General features: G+C 33.1%; 1 protein-coding gene across 1 annotated transcript in view; it reads right to left on the minus strand.

Annotated features, from left to right (window-relative positions):
- Window positions 1-12,602, minus strand: part of LOC114331006 (dnaJ protein homolog 1-like) — a 79,711-nt gene extending 67,109 nt beyond the window's left edge. Inside the window, exon 1 of the mRNA XM_028280460.2 lies at window positions 12,400-12,602. Within this exon, the coding sequence (XP_028136261.1) occupies window positions 12,400-12,568 (169 nt within the window). The 5' untranslated portion in view covers window positions 12,569-12,602. The remainder of the gene's footprint in view (window positions 1-12,399) is intronic.
- Window positions 12,603-16,551: the final 3,949 nt, after the last annotated feature.

A 16,551-nucleotide genomic window follows, 5' to 3' on the forward strand; every position in this document is an offset into this window, starting at 1 on the left:
ATTCCATATCTCATTTGGCATTATATCTGTTCTAATAACGAAGGAACTGTGTTTACGGACTGAAAGAAAGACATGGATAATTCAAGGTTTTCACATTTTAATATTGTAATATAGGTGAAAGCAATGTTGAAAATGTGTAAAAAACTTTCAGATTTTGTTTCGGCGTACATCGGTAATTTCAATACTTAATATCTCAATAAACATACAGTTGAAATCAATTAATAACTTTAAATGTAATAGGGGTTTTTCTAATACAAAGATTATCCCAAACCAAGGTCACTATACCATTTATGAACCTTGATCCCAAACCCTTTTTTCAGTGCGTCATTAATTTTGTCGCAAATCATTACATGACATTTTAGTTAAATCTGACAGTTGTCAGAATATTTATATTTATATAAACATCAATATTTATACAAATATTCGCCAGACTCTTAATATTTAAAATATTTTAATGTGAAAATAAATAAATATAAAATCAAATTTCACTATACAATGTCCAAATATACCAATGACAAAATATTTATATTTACGTCGCTGAAAAATACTAACCTAGAAATTACAATTGTGATTTTACCATATGATATTGTAAAAACACTATCACAGTCGATTACTTTTGTGTCAAATTATCTTTATTCGCATCATTGATGGGTTATCTATTTAGAGTATTGGCATTGCCAACCAATTATACATTTTTAAGTATAAGTCGTTTTAATATGCAAATACCCGTCAAGAAATACATAATTTTCTAAGTTCAATGTATAAAAAATACGTTTTTTTCTGTCACTTCCAACTGTAATGCGTTAGAGAGAATTCGATAATCTGTGACGCACAGAAAAAAGGGTTTGGGATGATCTGTATATCATAATATTTATGGCTTATCTGAAAATATGTACATAATTGAATTTATTCTTTCTTTAACGGAAGATAAACATGTACAAGAAGTATTCGGACTAAGTGTACCTGTGATGATGAAGTAAATAAGTATCTAATAAATTAGGTAAATTACTGTAAGATGAGTTTTGCTCTCGGGTTGGCTCTTCGTCGTATAGCGGTCTTTCCAGCAAAGTGAAAGGTAGTATTAGATTACTTATAGCCTCGCCACAAAATGTGTTTGAAGTTTATGTTAAAATAGAGTATCCAGGAAAACTCGTTTATATTGGATAACATTGAAGTGTACGTCAACCAACAGAAAATTACACTAACAATGTAAAGTAGAAAAACTATGACAACAGTTTGTTACTTTGAAGAAATTCCTGTATTCCAAATGTATTTTTTTTAATTCCAAATGACTGTGACGTACTATTTTTTTTTTCTTTAAAAAAGTGTATAAGTGCCATTATCCGTATGCACCTTTGATAATGATAAAATTCTTATAAGGGGGTAGGCGGAAAATTTTGGTCCAATACTATTTAAATGCATTCTCTCTTTTCGAATCCTGAGGAAACTAATAAATATTTTTGAAAAGTGTAAACGCTGAATGAACGATTTTATTATTACCGAGGGCTGAAAGTCCCTTAGAATAAACAAAAAGTTTCTTTTGAATGAAATATTTAATTAAAAATCACACTAAATTTTCTCTGTTTTTTCCACCTCTGTAACTTATTAAAATAAATATTATTGAAGTTTTCAGGGACTTTCGGCCCTCGGTAATAATGTAATCTTTCATTCTGCGTTTCAATATTTCAAAAATGCTTATTAGTTTTCTCAGCATTCGAAAAAAAAAATGAATGTATTTAAAGTGTATTGGACCAAGATTTTGCGCTACCCCCTTAAGCAGCTGTCAAACTGGTTTCAATAAATAAATCGTCAGTGTGTAAAAAAATGTTAACACCTCTTATTTCTTAAAATAAACATTTGCGCGACAATACGTTTATATAACAAAAAGCATTTTTAAATTTTCTTAAAAATCTTGCTTTTTCTCCATGTAACTTGAAAATAATAAGAAATACAGTAATGAAAAGTAAAAAGGAAATTTGTATCTGAAAAAACCCCATATTTTTGTGTGGTATCATTTTTTCGTATCTCTTATCATTTTCGAGTTACATGGAGAAAAAGGAAGATTTTTAAGAAAATTTAAAAATGCGCTCTATAATTTGATCTTATTTTTTGCAAAAACTATTCATTTTATACCAGTCCCACTTTTTGAACATATAAATAACATTATATTAAAAAGTATTGTAGACGGAAAACAATGTATTTAAATTCTAATGGATGAGGGGTTAAATATACTTCTCATTTCTTCTTAAAATACATTAGTCATCAAATTTTTTGCTGAATATCTCGCTTAGTTTGAATGCAATCGACATTTAGTTTTGCTCATTTTAAAGGTCTTTTCAAGCCCTACAAAAGTTGTAAGTGTCATTATACAACTAAAATCGACCGTTTCTCTGTTATTTCAAGTTGAATACACCGATTTGAGCATGCAGCAAAAAAACAAACTCTTTTTACCTACCATATCCCTCTTTCTATTTTAACTAGAAGATTTATGAAGGAACGAATCCTCTTTGTTTTTTTATAACCTACAGAAATATTTTATATAGTTTTTTTATTAGATGCATAGTTTTTAAGGTGTTCGCAAAAATTCGTCCGAAAAGGTGTCATTTTTCAATGAAAATAGCCAATTTTCAACCACGAATAAATCAAAACGTATTGAGTTTTCAAAAAATAATTATAGAACAGTTTTTGCTTAAAATTAAGTTTTATAGCCTCTTCCGTGGCTATTATAACCAAAACATTTTCACCCACCGAGAAGGGGTGGAAACCACCCCCAAGATAAAAGCGCACATCGGCATAGGGTAGACTTTGTTTCTTGAGCTATTCCCTACTTACTGTGAAAATATTAAGTAAATCGATGTAGTAGGATGGAATTCTGAGCCAAATACCCTCATTGACTGCCCTATAAACAATACATGTTAGTTCATATTATGGTATGTCTCTTGCGATAGCTTCCATGAATCCACTCCATCCTAAGAGGCCGGGAATGTCTCTGCTTTTTCCATAGAGCCTCAGAAGATCAGGCATGGATGGAGTCACAGTTTCAGTTGGTGTAAACATTCCCTTCGGATCTGTTAAATTGATTTCTGACAAACCTTGAGGTTTAGTCCTTTCAAAATGAATTAGTTGAACAGCTCCCTGGCTTTTATAAACCTCGGGCGCGGGTTTCGCTTTTAACCAAGCAATGGATTGGTTAGGGGCTACTACATGTCTTGGTGCAATACAAGAAATACACCGACCTGCTGTGTAAAGCACAGCGCTGGTCCATTTTCTGCGGATCGCCTGCGATTGCTGACACTTCCAGATGAACAGCTTCTGTATAAGATGAACAAAATTCCAAAGAGAAAACTGCATCAACCAATTTTCTTGAGCCGTACTTTTTGTAGAGAAACACGGCCAACCCTACAAGGACTGATGAGACGAATGATCTGGGCCTTACTGCCGCTACAAGACTATGAGCAAGCTCGTTACTACTCTTCATCCAGTTATCATACACCCCACGTTTTTTATGAGGTACAACTTTTTCCATAAATGTATGTAATGTTTCAGGAATGAGTTCTTCATTTGCTTCTAAAAACTTATCCGTTGGGGGGTGTTACTGTGTCACATAAACCTGGCTCCAGATATGCTCAACAATAATGGCAGCAGCCGTCTGAACAATCCGTAGTCTTTCCTCTTTTTCATTTTTAACGCTTGTTGGTACCAAGCATCGTTCAAGATTTTGTAACCTCTATTTTTGAAACAAACTACTGTCTTCTTGTTTTGAGACACGGTAATAATTATATTGCTTTCGTGTTTTTTAAGTTAGATGAGCTTAACTCATCGAACAAAAACTGGCACTCCCCATCCATATTTTCTAAATAATTGTAAATATCTTCCATTGCTGTCAATATCATCGGCAAATGGATCCAAATTTTTAATCTTTTTGTGAGTGATTAAGCGATTGTATAGTTTTCTCATGCATAAACTACGATACCGGCAATCAGAGGCTACTAAGTCTGAGACAGGCAAAAGGCGTTTGATTATGGCTTTGCCATACTCATCACTACGTTTTTTTGCTTTTTTTTATAACAGTTTCTTTAAATTTTAAAACTCGAACCTGATACACCATATTGCAATTGGTTTTCTTTTTACTATGCTGCCTTATAAACTCAGTTGTTATAACGAGACCACACACAAAACATTGAGTTTTTAAATTATAAGGTGGTGCAATATGTAAAAATGATTAGCAGACCATTTACTAAAAGTTAATGGTCGAGATTTTACCAAAAAAGCGGGAAAAAGCAGAAGTTTTTCGTTTTTTTCATTTTCTCAATGATCTGTCACGAAATTTTGTCCGCAAACTTCATATTCGGATTCAGCAGCCTAAAATACATATATAATGAAAAAAATCAGAACTACCCCAAAACTTTCCCAGTCAAAACACAATTTTATTGGATAGAGTTGAGATTCGTTGGTTAGATACATCAATCGCAAAAAGTATCGCATAATTTTTGAAACAGAAACAATTCATTGGAGATGGACGATCGCAGCAATACGTTGCTGATGTTATGAAAACCCACCAATCCAGCGTTTCAAGTACTAAGTGCTTAAGAAGGTACAGAGGAAGTGGAGGATACACAAGAATACCAGTTTCAGGACTTCCCTGTTGCACGAACTCCGCAGATGAACGTTATTTACATCTGCAGACTTTGCGTACACATCATGTTACAGCTAGACAACTGCCAAATGATCTCCCCACAGCCCGTAATGTTCGAATAAGTGCCAATTCGGTCAGAAACATATTAAGGTAATGTGGAATCATAATACCTGGTTTCAACTTCCAGAAAGGCGTCTCTACACGTGGAAATCCCCTCAAGATGGACATCAAGGTAGAATAGTACGGAAACAAACAGACTAGATCCTAATAAACCATCGATTTCGGAATAATATTAAAGAAGTAAAAACTTACCCCGGCGCCGACATAAACTTAAATCGTAATTTACTCTGCTCCAAAATACAAATTAAATTAAAGAAACTAACAAAGCCAACTAAGCCTAGTAAGATATACCTCGACCCCCTTAAAAACACCCAAACGCACGAACACTTATCACAGCAGATAAATAGTAAAATGCACAGAATATCAAATATATCAAACGAAAACAGAACTATTAACGAATGTCGGTACGATATTCAAAACTCGATTTTAGAGGACGTAAGGGAATCTTTAAAAACACCTACAATGTTAGCAAAAAATGACTGGATGAACCAAGAAATTCTAGACCTGATGGAAGTTCGACGAAAATACAAAAATAGAAATATTGTCAAATACCGTGAAATCAACAAACTCATAAAAAGAAAAATTAAACAGGCCAAAGAATCCTGGCTCGAGAATTCATGTAAAGAAATAGAAGACCTCCAAAAAAAGCATGACAGCTTCAACCTCCACAAGAAACTTAAATTTACCTCCGGAATTAGAAAACAGAAAAATGCTCACGTACTTAAAACCGCAGACGGAAAAATTTGTAATCACGAACAACAGTACAAAGAATGGGAGAGACACATCAGTGACCTTTTTGACGATGCTTCTCGAGAAAATACTCTAAATACTACCTGTGACAACCAATTAGACAGAAGTCCCAGTATACTGAAGTCAGAAGTCATAAAAGCAATACAACAAGCCAAAAACAATAAAGCACCTGGACCAGATCATATCCCTGTTAAGCCACTTATACCCGATTTCACCAACGATACCTAAATATTTAAGAATTACCTAAGTGGGTTTAGGTACTTCCTAACTCTAAAACGGATTTCACCATACGATAAGAATTGCCTAAACCACTTAAGCATTACCTTACGTTAGGATACGGATTTCGATATCCCTAAACTTTAGGTATTACTTATCGTTGACAGTCGGGTTATGTTTTTACAATTTTGACTAATGTACTTGTGACGTTTGTCAATAATTTGCTCTTACTTTAATTTTTCTGTTATTCTGTAATATTAGGTATATTATTAGTTGTAATTTTGTATTTTCTTTTATATTAATAATATAATATGTGTTGGAAAATATAGAAAATCCTTTGGAGTTTTTTACAGGTCTGTTGACAAAATTATGTAGTCTACCTACTACCTAACAAACTAGTGTTGTGTTTCAAAAACCCATTCATGATATAACTAAAAGTGTGTCATTAAAAAATTAATAATAAAAAGCAATTTTCAACATATTATATATTTTAAAATTATTTCAATAATGACAATTCAACTAACTTCAATTTTTCGTCCTATGTGAAATTTACAACTCTTTTCTTTTCCTCCATTTCACTGTACATATACAAACAACATACAAGACTATTTATTATATACAAACTTAATGCACAAATAACTAACTACTAAATAAAATAACTATAACAGTACAAAACTGAATAAAACCAAATTGGCAAACAAACAATAATGACAAATAATCGAAAAAGTATGAAAATGTCATCTTATTCTTCTTTTTATTTATCAAAAATAGTTCAAACGTACCCTAGGTAATACCTAAGAAAGCATTTCCTAGATAAGCAGTTCTTTTAGTTGTGAAATGCGATTGTTCCTAAGTATTGACTTAAGAAGTTCCTAACGATAAGAATTACTTAATAAGGCAACTGTTTAGGTATCGTTGGTGAAATCGGGCATTAAACTTTTAGATGAGGAAAACATTACCTACTTGACTACTTTCTTTAACAAAATTTACAACGAAAGAAAAATACCAGATGATTGGTTGGAGTCACTGTTTATAACATTACCAAAGAAAAGCAGGCCCACCAAATGCAGCGATTTTAGACTAATCAGTTTGATGAGTCACACACTTAAGGTACTTTTACGTATTATACAAAACCGAGTATTCCTTCTGTGCGAAATTAGAATGGGTAATAAGCAATTTGGATTTGGAAATGGTCTAGGAACTAGAGAAGCACTATTTTGGATGCGCGTTCTATTACAAAAAAGTTGTGAATTCCGAAAGAACGTTTATGTTTGTTTCATCGACTTCGAGAAGGCATTCGACCGAGTACAATCTGATACACTTTTCTATTGCCTGCAGGCAGCAGGACTTGACCACTACGATATAAGACTGCTGAAATACTTATATTACAATCAAGTAGCCTCTATCCAAATTGGAGACAGTCGTACTGAAAAACTGCCGATAAAACGTGGAGTACGACAAGGTTCTGTTTTATCACCCACCCTTTTTAATCTGTACTCTGAAAAAATCTTTAGGGAGGCTGTGGGTGACAGACAAGAGGGAGTAAGTAAGGCTAGGCGGAGAAGTAATCAACAATATTAGATACGCTGACGATACAGCCATTCTTGCTGAAAAGGACATCGCACACATCTTATGGAAAATATAATGTCACTCAAATTCAATAAAATTTATACGAATAGATGCGTTTTAAATTAACGGTCAAATCTTATCATTGCGCCAACTCTATATTTTTAATAATAAGAGCAGAAATTGATATAAATAAATCTGAAATCAAATGGGTACGTACATAAGTTAGAGAGAGAAAAAATATTTTAAAATACCCAAATTGTCGGTACTCCATAAATCAGCGGATTAGTTTCACTAATCCGCTTAGACCCAGCGGGGTTTAAGCTCTTGTGAATAGCACCCAGAGCAATAGTAATTGTAACTGACAGTTTTACTGACTCCAAAAATGTGATTTCGATAAACTTTAATTGGAATTTGCGCCGTAATTAATCATAATTAAGAGTTGGCGCAATGATAAGATTTAACCGTTAATTTAAATCGAATCTATTCGTATAAATTTTATTGAAATTGAGTGACATTATATTTTCCATAAGATGTGTGCGATGTCCTTTACAAGATCTTCAGACACTATTAAATCTAGTCAGTAAAGCAAGTTATCGGAGAGGCCTTAAAATCAACATTTCAAAGACAAAGTGGATGGCAGTTGGAAAGATTAATATAGATCAAGGTCAGCTTTCTCTTGATGGAGAGGAGTTAGAACGGGTAAATCATTTCAAGTACCTTGGCAGCTGGTTAAATCTAAATTGTGACTCTGATGAAGAGATAATAACTAGGATCGAAATATCACGGAAGGCTTTTATGACCTGGAAACCAGTTTTATGTAACAGAAACCTGTCGATAAATATTCGAAAGAAGGTGCTGAAATGTTATGTGTGGGCTATCCTGTTGTATGGTTGTGAGACATGGACGTTAAAAACCACAATGCTAAACAAAATAGAAGCATTCGAATTGTGGTGCTATCGACGAATCCTAAAGATATCGTGGGTTTCGCACACTTCCAATGAAGATGTTCTTCAAATGCTGAATTCAGAACGTCTGCTCATAAGCATCATAAAGAGGAGAAAAACAGAATACTTCGGCCATATAATTAGAGGACCTAAATACCATCTGCTTCGCCTTATAATACAAGGAAAAGTGGAGCGAAAGAGATGGATTGGTCGAAAGAAACTTTCATGGCTTCGTAATATTAGACAATGGTGTGGCTGCACAGTAGAAGAATTATTTCGCGCAGCAGCCGATAGAGAGAGATTTCAAGAAATTGTAAACATGATGACGGCCAATGTCTGAATCACAGCATAGAAAACGTAACAGCAGTGACACACTAGTAGGCGGGAAAAGTTCGCGCACTATTACGGCGCAGATCGTCGGCCATTTTGTGCGTAGTACCAGACAATGTAGAAAATCGACAGTGTTGCCGATTTGTACATAATTATCAGATTTACTTAACTTTTATGACATTCTGATAATATTAAATATTTTTTAACATAATTTTATACGTATGCCTGTAAGAATTATGTCAATAATTGGGACATAACACAAAATATTGACGATGAATGGCGATTGTATTGTTAATCTTTTGCATACATTCCAGAAATTATTCAAAAAGAATCTCTCACGAGTAATAAAGTTGGTGACATCGGCAACACTGATGAACTAACACATCACATCACCACTGAGATGTACTACGCGAAAAACGGCGACCCTGTACTTTTCAACTTCAAAGGCGGCATCAGGGAGTGTCCTTGCTGGTTTCGTTTATTATGCTGTGTCTGAATACAGACACGGCACCTAAGAAGGAGAAGAGGAATCAGACACAGAACGCCTGCTACTGCTTCGCGGTTAACGCGGGCACACTGTATGGCACGTTTAAGTTTTGCACCAGAACATGTTTATTGGGATATTAACGACTGGATTAATATTCTTCTTGCTGATGAGTCAAGATTGGCACTTTGTGGATCCGACAGTGCAAAGTGTCTGTCGGATCTACAAAGTACAAATCTTGACACATCAGTAAAAAGAATATTAGTCCAGTCATTAATATCCCAATCGACATGTTCTGGTGCAAAACATAAACGTGTTATACGGTATGCACTCGTTAACAGTGAAGCAGTATACGTACGGTGACCATATGTACTTATTTAAGTAGGACAGTACTTATTTTTAAATATTGTCCTAATGTACTTTAAAACCTTTCTAAGGACACGCAAATGTACTTATTTTTTCTAAAAAATGAATATTTTTTATCTTTTACTACTTTTCAACAAATTTCTTTGTATACTGCTCCAGGTATTGCAGCTTTTGTGTCTTGATGGTTTCCAATATTTCCATTCTTTTGTTGACTCTTCTCATGACTTCGTTGTTTGTTATAGGCTCGGTCCCTGCTATCTTCAGGTACCTTCACCCACAGTTCAAATGCTTCCAAATTTTTAGTAGTCGACGCGTTAATTGGCCATGCTTCTATCCCGTAAAGCAGAGTCGAGAAAATATAACACCTTGCCAGCCTAACTCTCAAGTCTTAATTATTTCAGTTCTCTTGCACAAACTACCTTTCTCATTTTATTGAAGTTTGTTGTTGTCTTCTCTATTCGAACTTTGATTTCTTTGGAGTAATCGTTTGTGTGATTAATTATTGTGCCAAGATAGTTGTAGTTTTGTTCTAAAGTTTTACCTTTAATTGTCAGGCTTTTATCATTACTTTGGGTTTTTGATATCCTCATAAAATTAGTTTTCTTGATGTTTACTGATAATCCATATTCTTCCCATACTCAACTATCTTGTTCATTAGCTTTTGGAGGTCTTGGAGGTTGTCCGCTATTATGATAGTATCGTCCGCATATCTAATGTTGTTAGTTGGCGTTCCATTTACCTTTATTCCTGCTGTTCCTCCCTCTAGAGCTTTTTTCATAATTTCTTCAGAGCATGCACTGAATAGTAGTAGTGACAATACACACCCCTGTCGTACTCCTCTTTTAATTTCGAACTCTTCTGATGTATGTTCGTTAATGCGTATGTGTGCCTGCTGTTTATACTTAATATAGATTTGTTATAATTCAAAGGTCATTGTATTGTAATTGTTTTGCTTTGAGGACGTCCATTAGCTCTTTGTGGCGGACTTTATCGAAAGCCTTGTTGTAATCTATGAAACAGACGTACATATCCTGGTTCACATCCAAGCATCTCTGGATTAGTAGGTTGAATGCAAACAGAGCTTCACGGGTACCTACGCCTCTACGGAATCCAAAGTGAGTTTCTTCAATATCCATATCAAGTGTTTGGTAAATGCGTTTATGAATGATCTTTAAAAACATTTTAAGTGTGTGAGACATCAGGCTTATGGTGCGGTGGTCGTGCACAAAACTTCACTGCACAAGTTAAATATTTTTACACAAAATGTGTAACCTACCTAGAAAACTGGAGTACAAATGTTTATGAATTTAAACTATTCAAAAGGATAGATCTAAGAAGTGAAATAACATGGAACGATGTTTGTTATTATCTCGAAGCTTTTAAATTGTATATCAAGGCAACCATGTTAAATGAAGATCAACTCTTTGACGAACTGGGAATTTTGAAAGACGTGGCTACAAGTGAAAAAATTGCTGAGTGGAACAGAGAAGAAAAAAATAGTTAGGATCGATGGCTTGAAGTTTTTCAGTGTGTAAATCATGGACGTATAAATAAAGATCTTTATAATTAAAAATCTTTATTTATACGTCCATGGTGTAGATAAATTCAAACTGAAAAACTTACAAATATTATGCGAATTTATTTTTTGTCTTCCGGGTACTGGTGCGGCTATCGTGCGTTTATTTTCTGTAATAAATAATTATTGGACTTCGGAAAAGTCACAAATGTTCATATCCACTTTCAAGGCAGCGATGCTGGTGTACGCAAATTTTGATGAGACTTGTATGAAATGTTTCATTTACTTCAGTCGAAGCCGGACCTTCTTAAATTAATTTTAAGTTCAGAAAAATATGAATGATGCAGAAAACCGGAAGAAGATGAGGCTATTCCAGGTCCCTCATCTAAAAACTCTTAATTACAGGATTGTAACTTTTTCAAAGTTAATATAATGTCTTATGTTTAGTTTAATTGATTGAATTTTTTATGGTTAGCTAAATAGTTTATTTATTTTTAATGCCAAAAAGTTATATTTGTCCAATAACAAGATACATTTTGCGTTTTTAATACATTTTTGTTTTTTGTACTTATTTTTCTTTAAAAAGATATGGTCACCGTAAGTATACGGCATTCTGGCTCTGATTACAAATTCTCTTAATTTGTTTCTAAATGAATTGGCACTTTACGAACTGAATAATACGGACCACGGGCTGTTGAAAGATCAATTAGCAGTTGTCTAGCTGTAACATCATATGTATTCAAAGTCTGCAGATGTAATAACGTTCATCTGCGGGGTTCGTGCACCTGGTAAGTTCTGAAACTGGTCTTCTGGTGTGTCCTCCACTTTCTGTAAACCTTCTTAAAGGAATTGAAACGCTACATTGTGGATTCCCATAACATCAGCAACATATTGCTGCGATCGTCCATCTCCAATTAAAGCTATAATTTGAGCTGTTTGTTCTGCCGTTATATTACTCAGGTTTTGTAAGAACGCACCTCCTCATTGAAAATTCCAGCAGACATAGTACACAGATCAAATTCTTGAACACAAATGTCTAAAATAAATATCGTTTTTAACAACGTTTTATTAACTGTTTTTTTTTTGGCAAAAACACGCTTCAACTTGAAATGTTATGGGTTTGTAGACACCTAAAGAAGACGATAGACGAGTATTATAACATCCTGCTAAAAATTAAAAATTATTTTTAAACTCATTTCCTCTTTAAAAATTATGCGATACTTTTTGCGTTTAATAATATTTAGCTCGATTTATTTTTAATCATATTTCTTTTGATTTGGTATTAAGGTCCAATAGCATTTCCTGCAATTCTTCTCTGTCTTTTGCTATTAGCGTAACATCATCGGCAAATCTCAGATGGTTTAGGTTTTCACCGTTATTTTCGGAATTATACACATGTTAAAATTTAAGTGCTCTTATTAAATTTAATTATATAATAATATGTAACATAAATACAATATTTACTTACCAGAAAGGACCTCATAAGCTTCCGCCACTTCTTTGAATTTCTCTTCAGCTTCTGGAGACTTGTTTTTGTCTGGATGATACTGTAACGCCAATTTTCTATACGCTTTCTTTATTTCATCATCAGTTGCATTTTTAGAAATGCCTAGAGTTCTATAATAGTCTCTACCCATATTTAAGTAAAATTATTTGAAATGATACGCATAGTAAAATCTAGAACTGTCACAGCAGTGTTTACACAAATAATACCTTTTAAAATGTTCCTCGAGATGACGCTACTAGTAGCCTTAATTAAATAAATTTTGTAATCCATGAACAATTTTTGAATATTTTTTAAAAATGTACAAATTAAGTCTAAATGTTATTAATAATAACATGCAACATAGAGTGTAATAAGTAATTATTTTTAGTTCAGTGTTACATAATATTATTTTTATCAGTGATATCTGTTTGACATAGTTTGACATATTGAATCGGATCATCAACACTTTTAGGGTACGTTCTCATGACAAGCACGAACCGCACATGATAAGGCCATAGACATAATAAAGGGTAGACCAGGCAAGGTCTGTGTATAGTGTAACGCCAATATCAATGGACAATATTCAGGTTGAGTAGTCTAGCCATCTTTGTCCGTCACATGCGCGGGATCGCTTTGTAAAAAGAGATAGACAGACCACCGATCGACTGCCGGCGTGTTACGCTTTTTTGCTAAGTATGTCCTGTCTATCCTTAATATGTCTATGGATAAGGAGCGATTACAACAAACTATGGTTGGTACAGTATAAATCCCGATGCACGTCATCCGCGTCATAGTAAGTCATAGTAAGTCAAAAAATAAGTAGTAGGTCTGTTTCTTTTTTAGGAAACTTAAAGAAATATACCCTAACTTGTTTCATTTAATTTGTATAAGTGGATTATAAACGGCGGATTTGGTGTTAACACTTTTTTGACAGTTGCGGTGTCGTCACTTCAGGCTTGCTTTTATTAGTATTATTTACGATTGTTATTTATTTTCAACTATTTTTATAGGAAATAAGCCACGATTAAATTGAAAAAATAATTTTATTAACGTTTCGACGCCCAAATCGGGAGTCGTTGACAAAATTCAAAATACTACTAAACAAAAATGTTGTTGCTAAGTAAAAAATTCTTCTGATAATTTATTTATATTTTCAATTCAGACGTATATTATACATTTTAAAATAGAAGATTTTAAAATGATATCGTCAATATTTATGAGTTGCGTTCCTGGGACGACTTTATTAAAAATAGTTCATTCGATTACATGAAATCAATCCCAACTCAAGAATATCCGTCACAAAAAAAAATATAGTATGTGATCTGTCTTTAAAAAAACAACCAAATGTTATTTATTTATTTACTATTTATTTATTATTATTGTTTTTATTAGTATTTACTAGTGTCTACCTTTTAAGCACCACCACACTCTTTTTACATTGTTCACAAATTATATAAAACTATCATATGTAAAATAGGGAACTTTTGAACTATTTGAACTATTTTGAATTCGAAACAAAAAATGATATAAATAACAACAGAACATAATTTAAAATAATATGTATATTATATCAAAGAAAAAAAGTTGTTTTTGTCTTTCGTTTGGCTCCTAAAGACGATTAACATCGAGAGAAAATTCAAATTATAGCAGCCAGCCAAAAACGCTTTCTCATTGATCGTGACGTCATATCATTCTAATTAGTAATTATTCATTACGTTTGATATTGGCTTACTTGTTGTAAAATAGTAATTTAGTTTGATGGCGTATATTAGTTTTTTAAATCTTTAAATATATGCTGTGAGCTATATTATTTAAAAATATTTAAGTGTTTTTGTTTGAGACAATTTTTTTAAACTTACCGAAGAAGGTTTTTCTAAAGAGCAGTATAATAAAGTTACCCATTAACATTAAGCACGTTTGCACGTATCCAATAACTGGCGCCAGTTTCACTAGCATGCCAGTGGCATCAAAAATATACCACCTTTCTATTCGAGACAGGGCTGGCAGACAGCGCTGGACTGGCACAAAAAAGTGTTTACATGATACCATTACCATGCCAGCGCTGTTGTGCCAGTGCGACTGGCGCCAGTTACTGGATACATGTAAACGTGCCACACTGTACAAAAATTTTTATTATTATGATTAATTTATTTTAATTTTATAGTAAAAACAGTTCCAGAAAAATATTGTATAGGTAAATATCATTTAATCTGTAATTTACATTTACCAAAATATACATAAAATTAAATTTTCTTTTTTTTCCAAACTACACTTAATTTGTTAAAAAAAAGTATCAAAGCAGTCTATGATCACATTAAATTTTACCGAAAACAGGGCTTCCGGTTTAACCGGAAATTAAAAAGAAATCTTAAATTTTTAGATATGCCCTGTATATTTTTACATATTTTGAAAGAATGCAAAATTACCTTTCCAATGACCTGAAACTCGTTCCTATAACATAAAAACTCGAAAAGTTACAGTAAATTATAGAAATTTTGCTATAATCTCGTGTGTCGTCTCTCACACATAAAATTGGTAGGGGAGCAAAGTAGCTAAATGTGCAGTCACTCGAGCGTTATGGGGACCTACTGGGTTGTGAAGAGTAGGTCCTAAAACCAAAAAAAATTAAGTAAAGTTTTCCATTTAAGTGGGGACTTTCCATTTTTTAATGTAATTTTTCATTTCCAACAATCGTTTTTTTGTAGATTATAGCGCCATCTATCCATAATTCTAAAAAATGTCTCGAATAAAAGTTACTTATTTTACTTAAGATATCCAACTCTGCAATAAAAAATGGGGGCTCCCCTTTAAGATTTTAAAGTAACCCCCCACCCCACCTCCGTGGGGGGGGGGGCATTCGATAGATTTTTTAAAAATATTGAATAAGTGTATTTTTCAGTTTTTCGATCTGATGTTCACTTCGCGAAATGTCGCGAGATTCGTATTTAAAATATTAAATTTACCCCCACCCCTCTCTGTAGGAAGTCGTGTTTAATATCATTCGATAGATTTTTGAAAAATATTGAGCACATATTTTTTATTTTTTCGATCTGTCATTCATTTCACGAAATATTCGCTGTTTTCTTGTGAAATTTTAGGACTCACCCATTTCCTTACGCCCCGCTCAAATCGTCAGATTTTTGAAATATACACTGTTTTGCATGTACTTTACTTACCTTATCTTAATCTGACGATTTTGAGTTTTTCTAAAGATAGATTTTTTTTTCGGTCCCCCTTAACGAATCCCCCTGCATTAAGAGCCAATATATGGTACATTTTCAGGGTACAAGGTTTCCCCCCATCTGACGCGCTAAAGTAACTGCAAAAATTCTCGCTTGTGCTCCCCAAAATTATGGAGTAAATTACTTTTTTCGAGAATATGCCACTTTGGAGAAAATTCCCGAGATAGGTCGATTTTTATTTTTAAATTATGATATTTTTACATACTTATATGCCATAATAGTGACGTCATCCATAATTTGGGCGTGATGACGTAATGCATAATTTTTTTAAATAGGAATGGGGTCGTGTGGTAGATCTTTTGAAAGGTTATTATTCTCTATTCAGTGGTATAAAAATTAACATCATTATTTGTACAGGATGGCCAAATTTTTTTTTAAATTAAATTAATTGGCGTAAAAGGAAGAATAATATATGTAATTATTTATTTAACTCAAAATATATTTTACTGCTGTCAGAGTGTATAAAAAAATGTTTATTTAATAAATAAATATTGCTATTCGCTTAAATTAAATATCAAACAGCCACCCACCTACCTCTAGGCAATTTGAACATTTAATTTAAGCGAAAAGCATTGTTCGTTTGTCAATTAAACATTTTTTTTTATATTCTGTGACAGCACTAAATGTATATTGAGTTAAATAAATTACATACATTCTTCTTCTTGCGTCAATTAATTTTATTTAAAAATTATTTCTTTACCACCTTGTATAAATCATGATGTTAATTTTTATATTACTGAATAGAGAATAGTCTAAGAGCTAGAGGCGAGAAATCATTGTCATAAGTAATATGGAGTTTGGCATGTGAAATGTGTCTATTGTATGTTGATAATTATGACCCCTTTCAGGCTGACACCTCAGTGGATACAGGGAGTAGCAATAAGGGATGAAA

The sequence above is a fragment of the Diabrotica virgifera genome, chromosome 7, assembly GCF_917563875.1.
Source record: "Diabrotica virgifera virgifera chromosome 7, PGI_DIABVI_V3a".
Taxonomy (NCBI): domain Eukaryota; kingdom Metazoa; phylum Arthropoda; class Insecta; order Coleoptera; family Chrysomelidae; genus Diabrotica; species Diabrotica virgifera.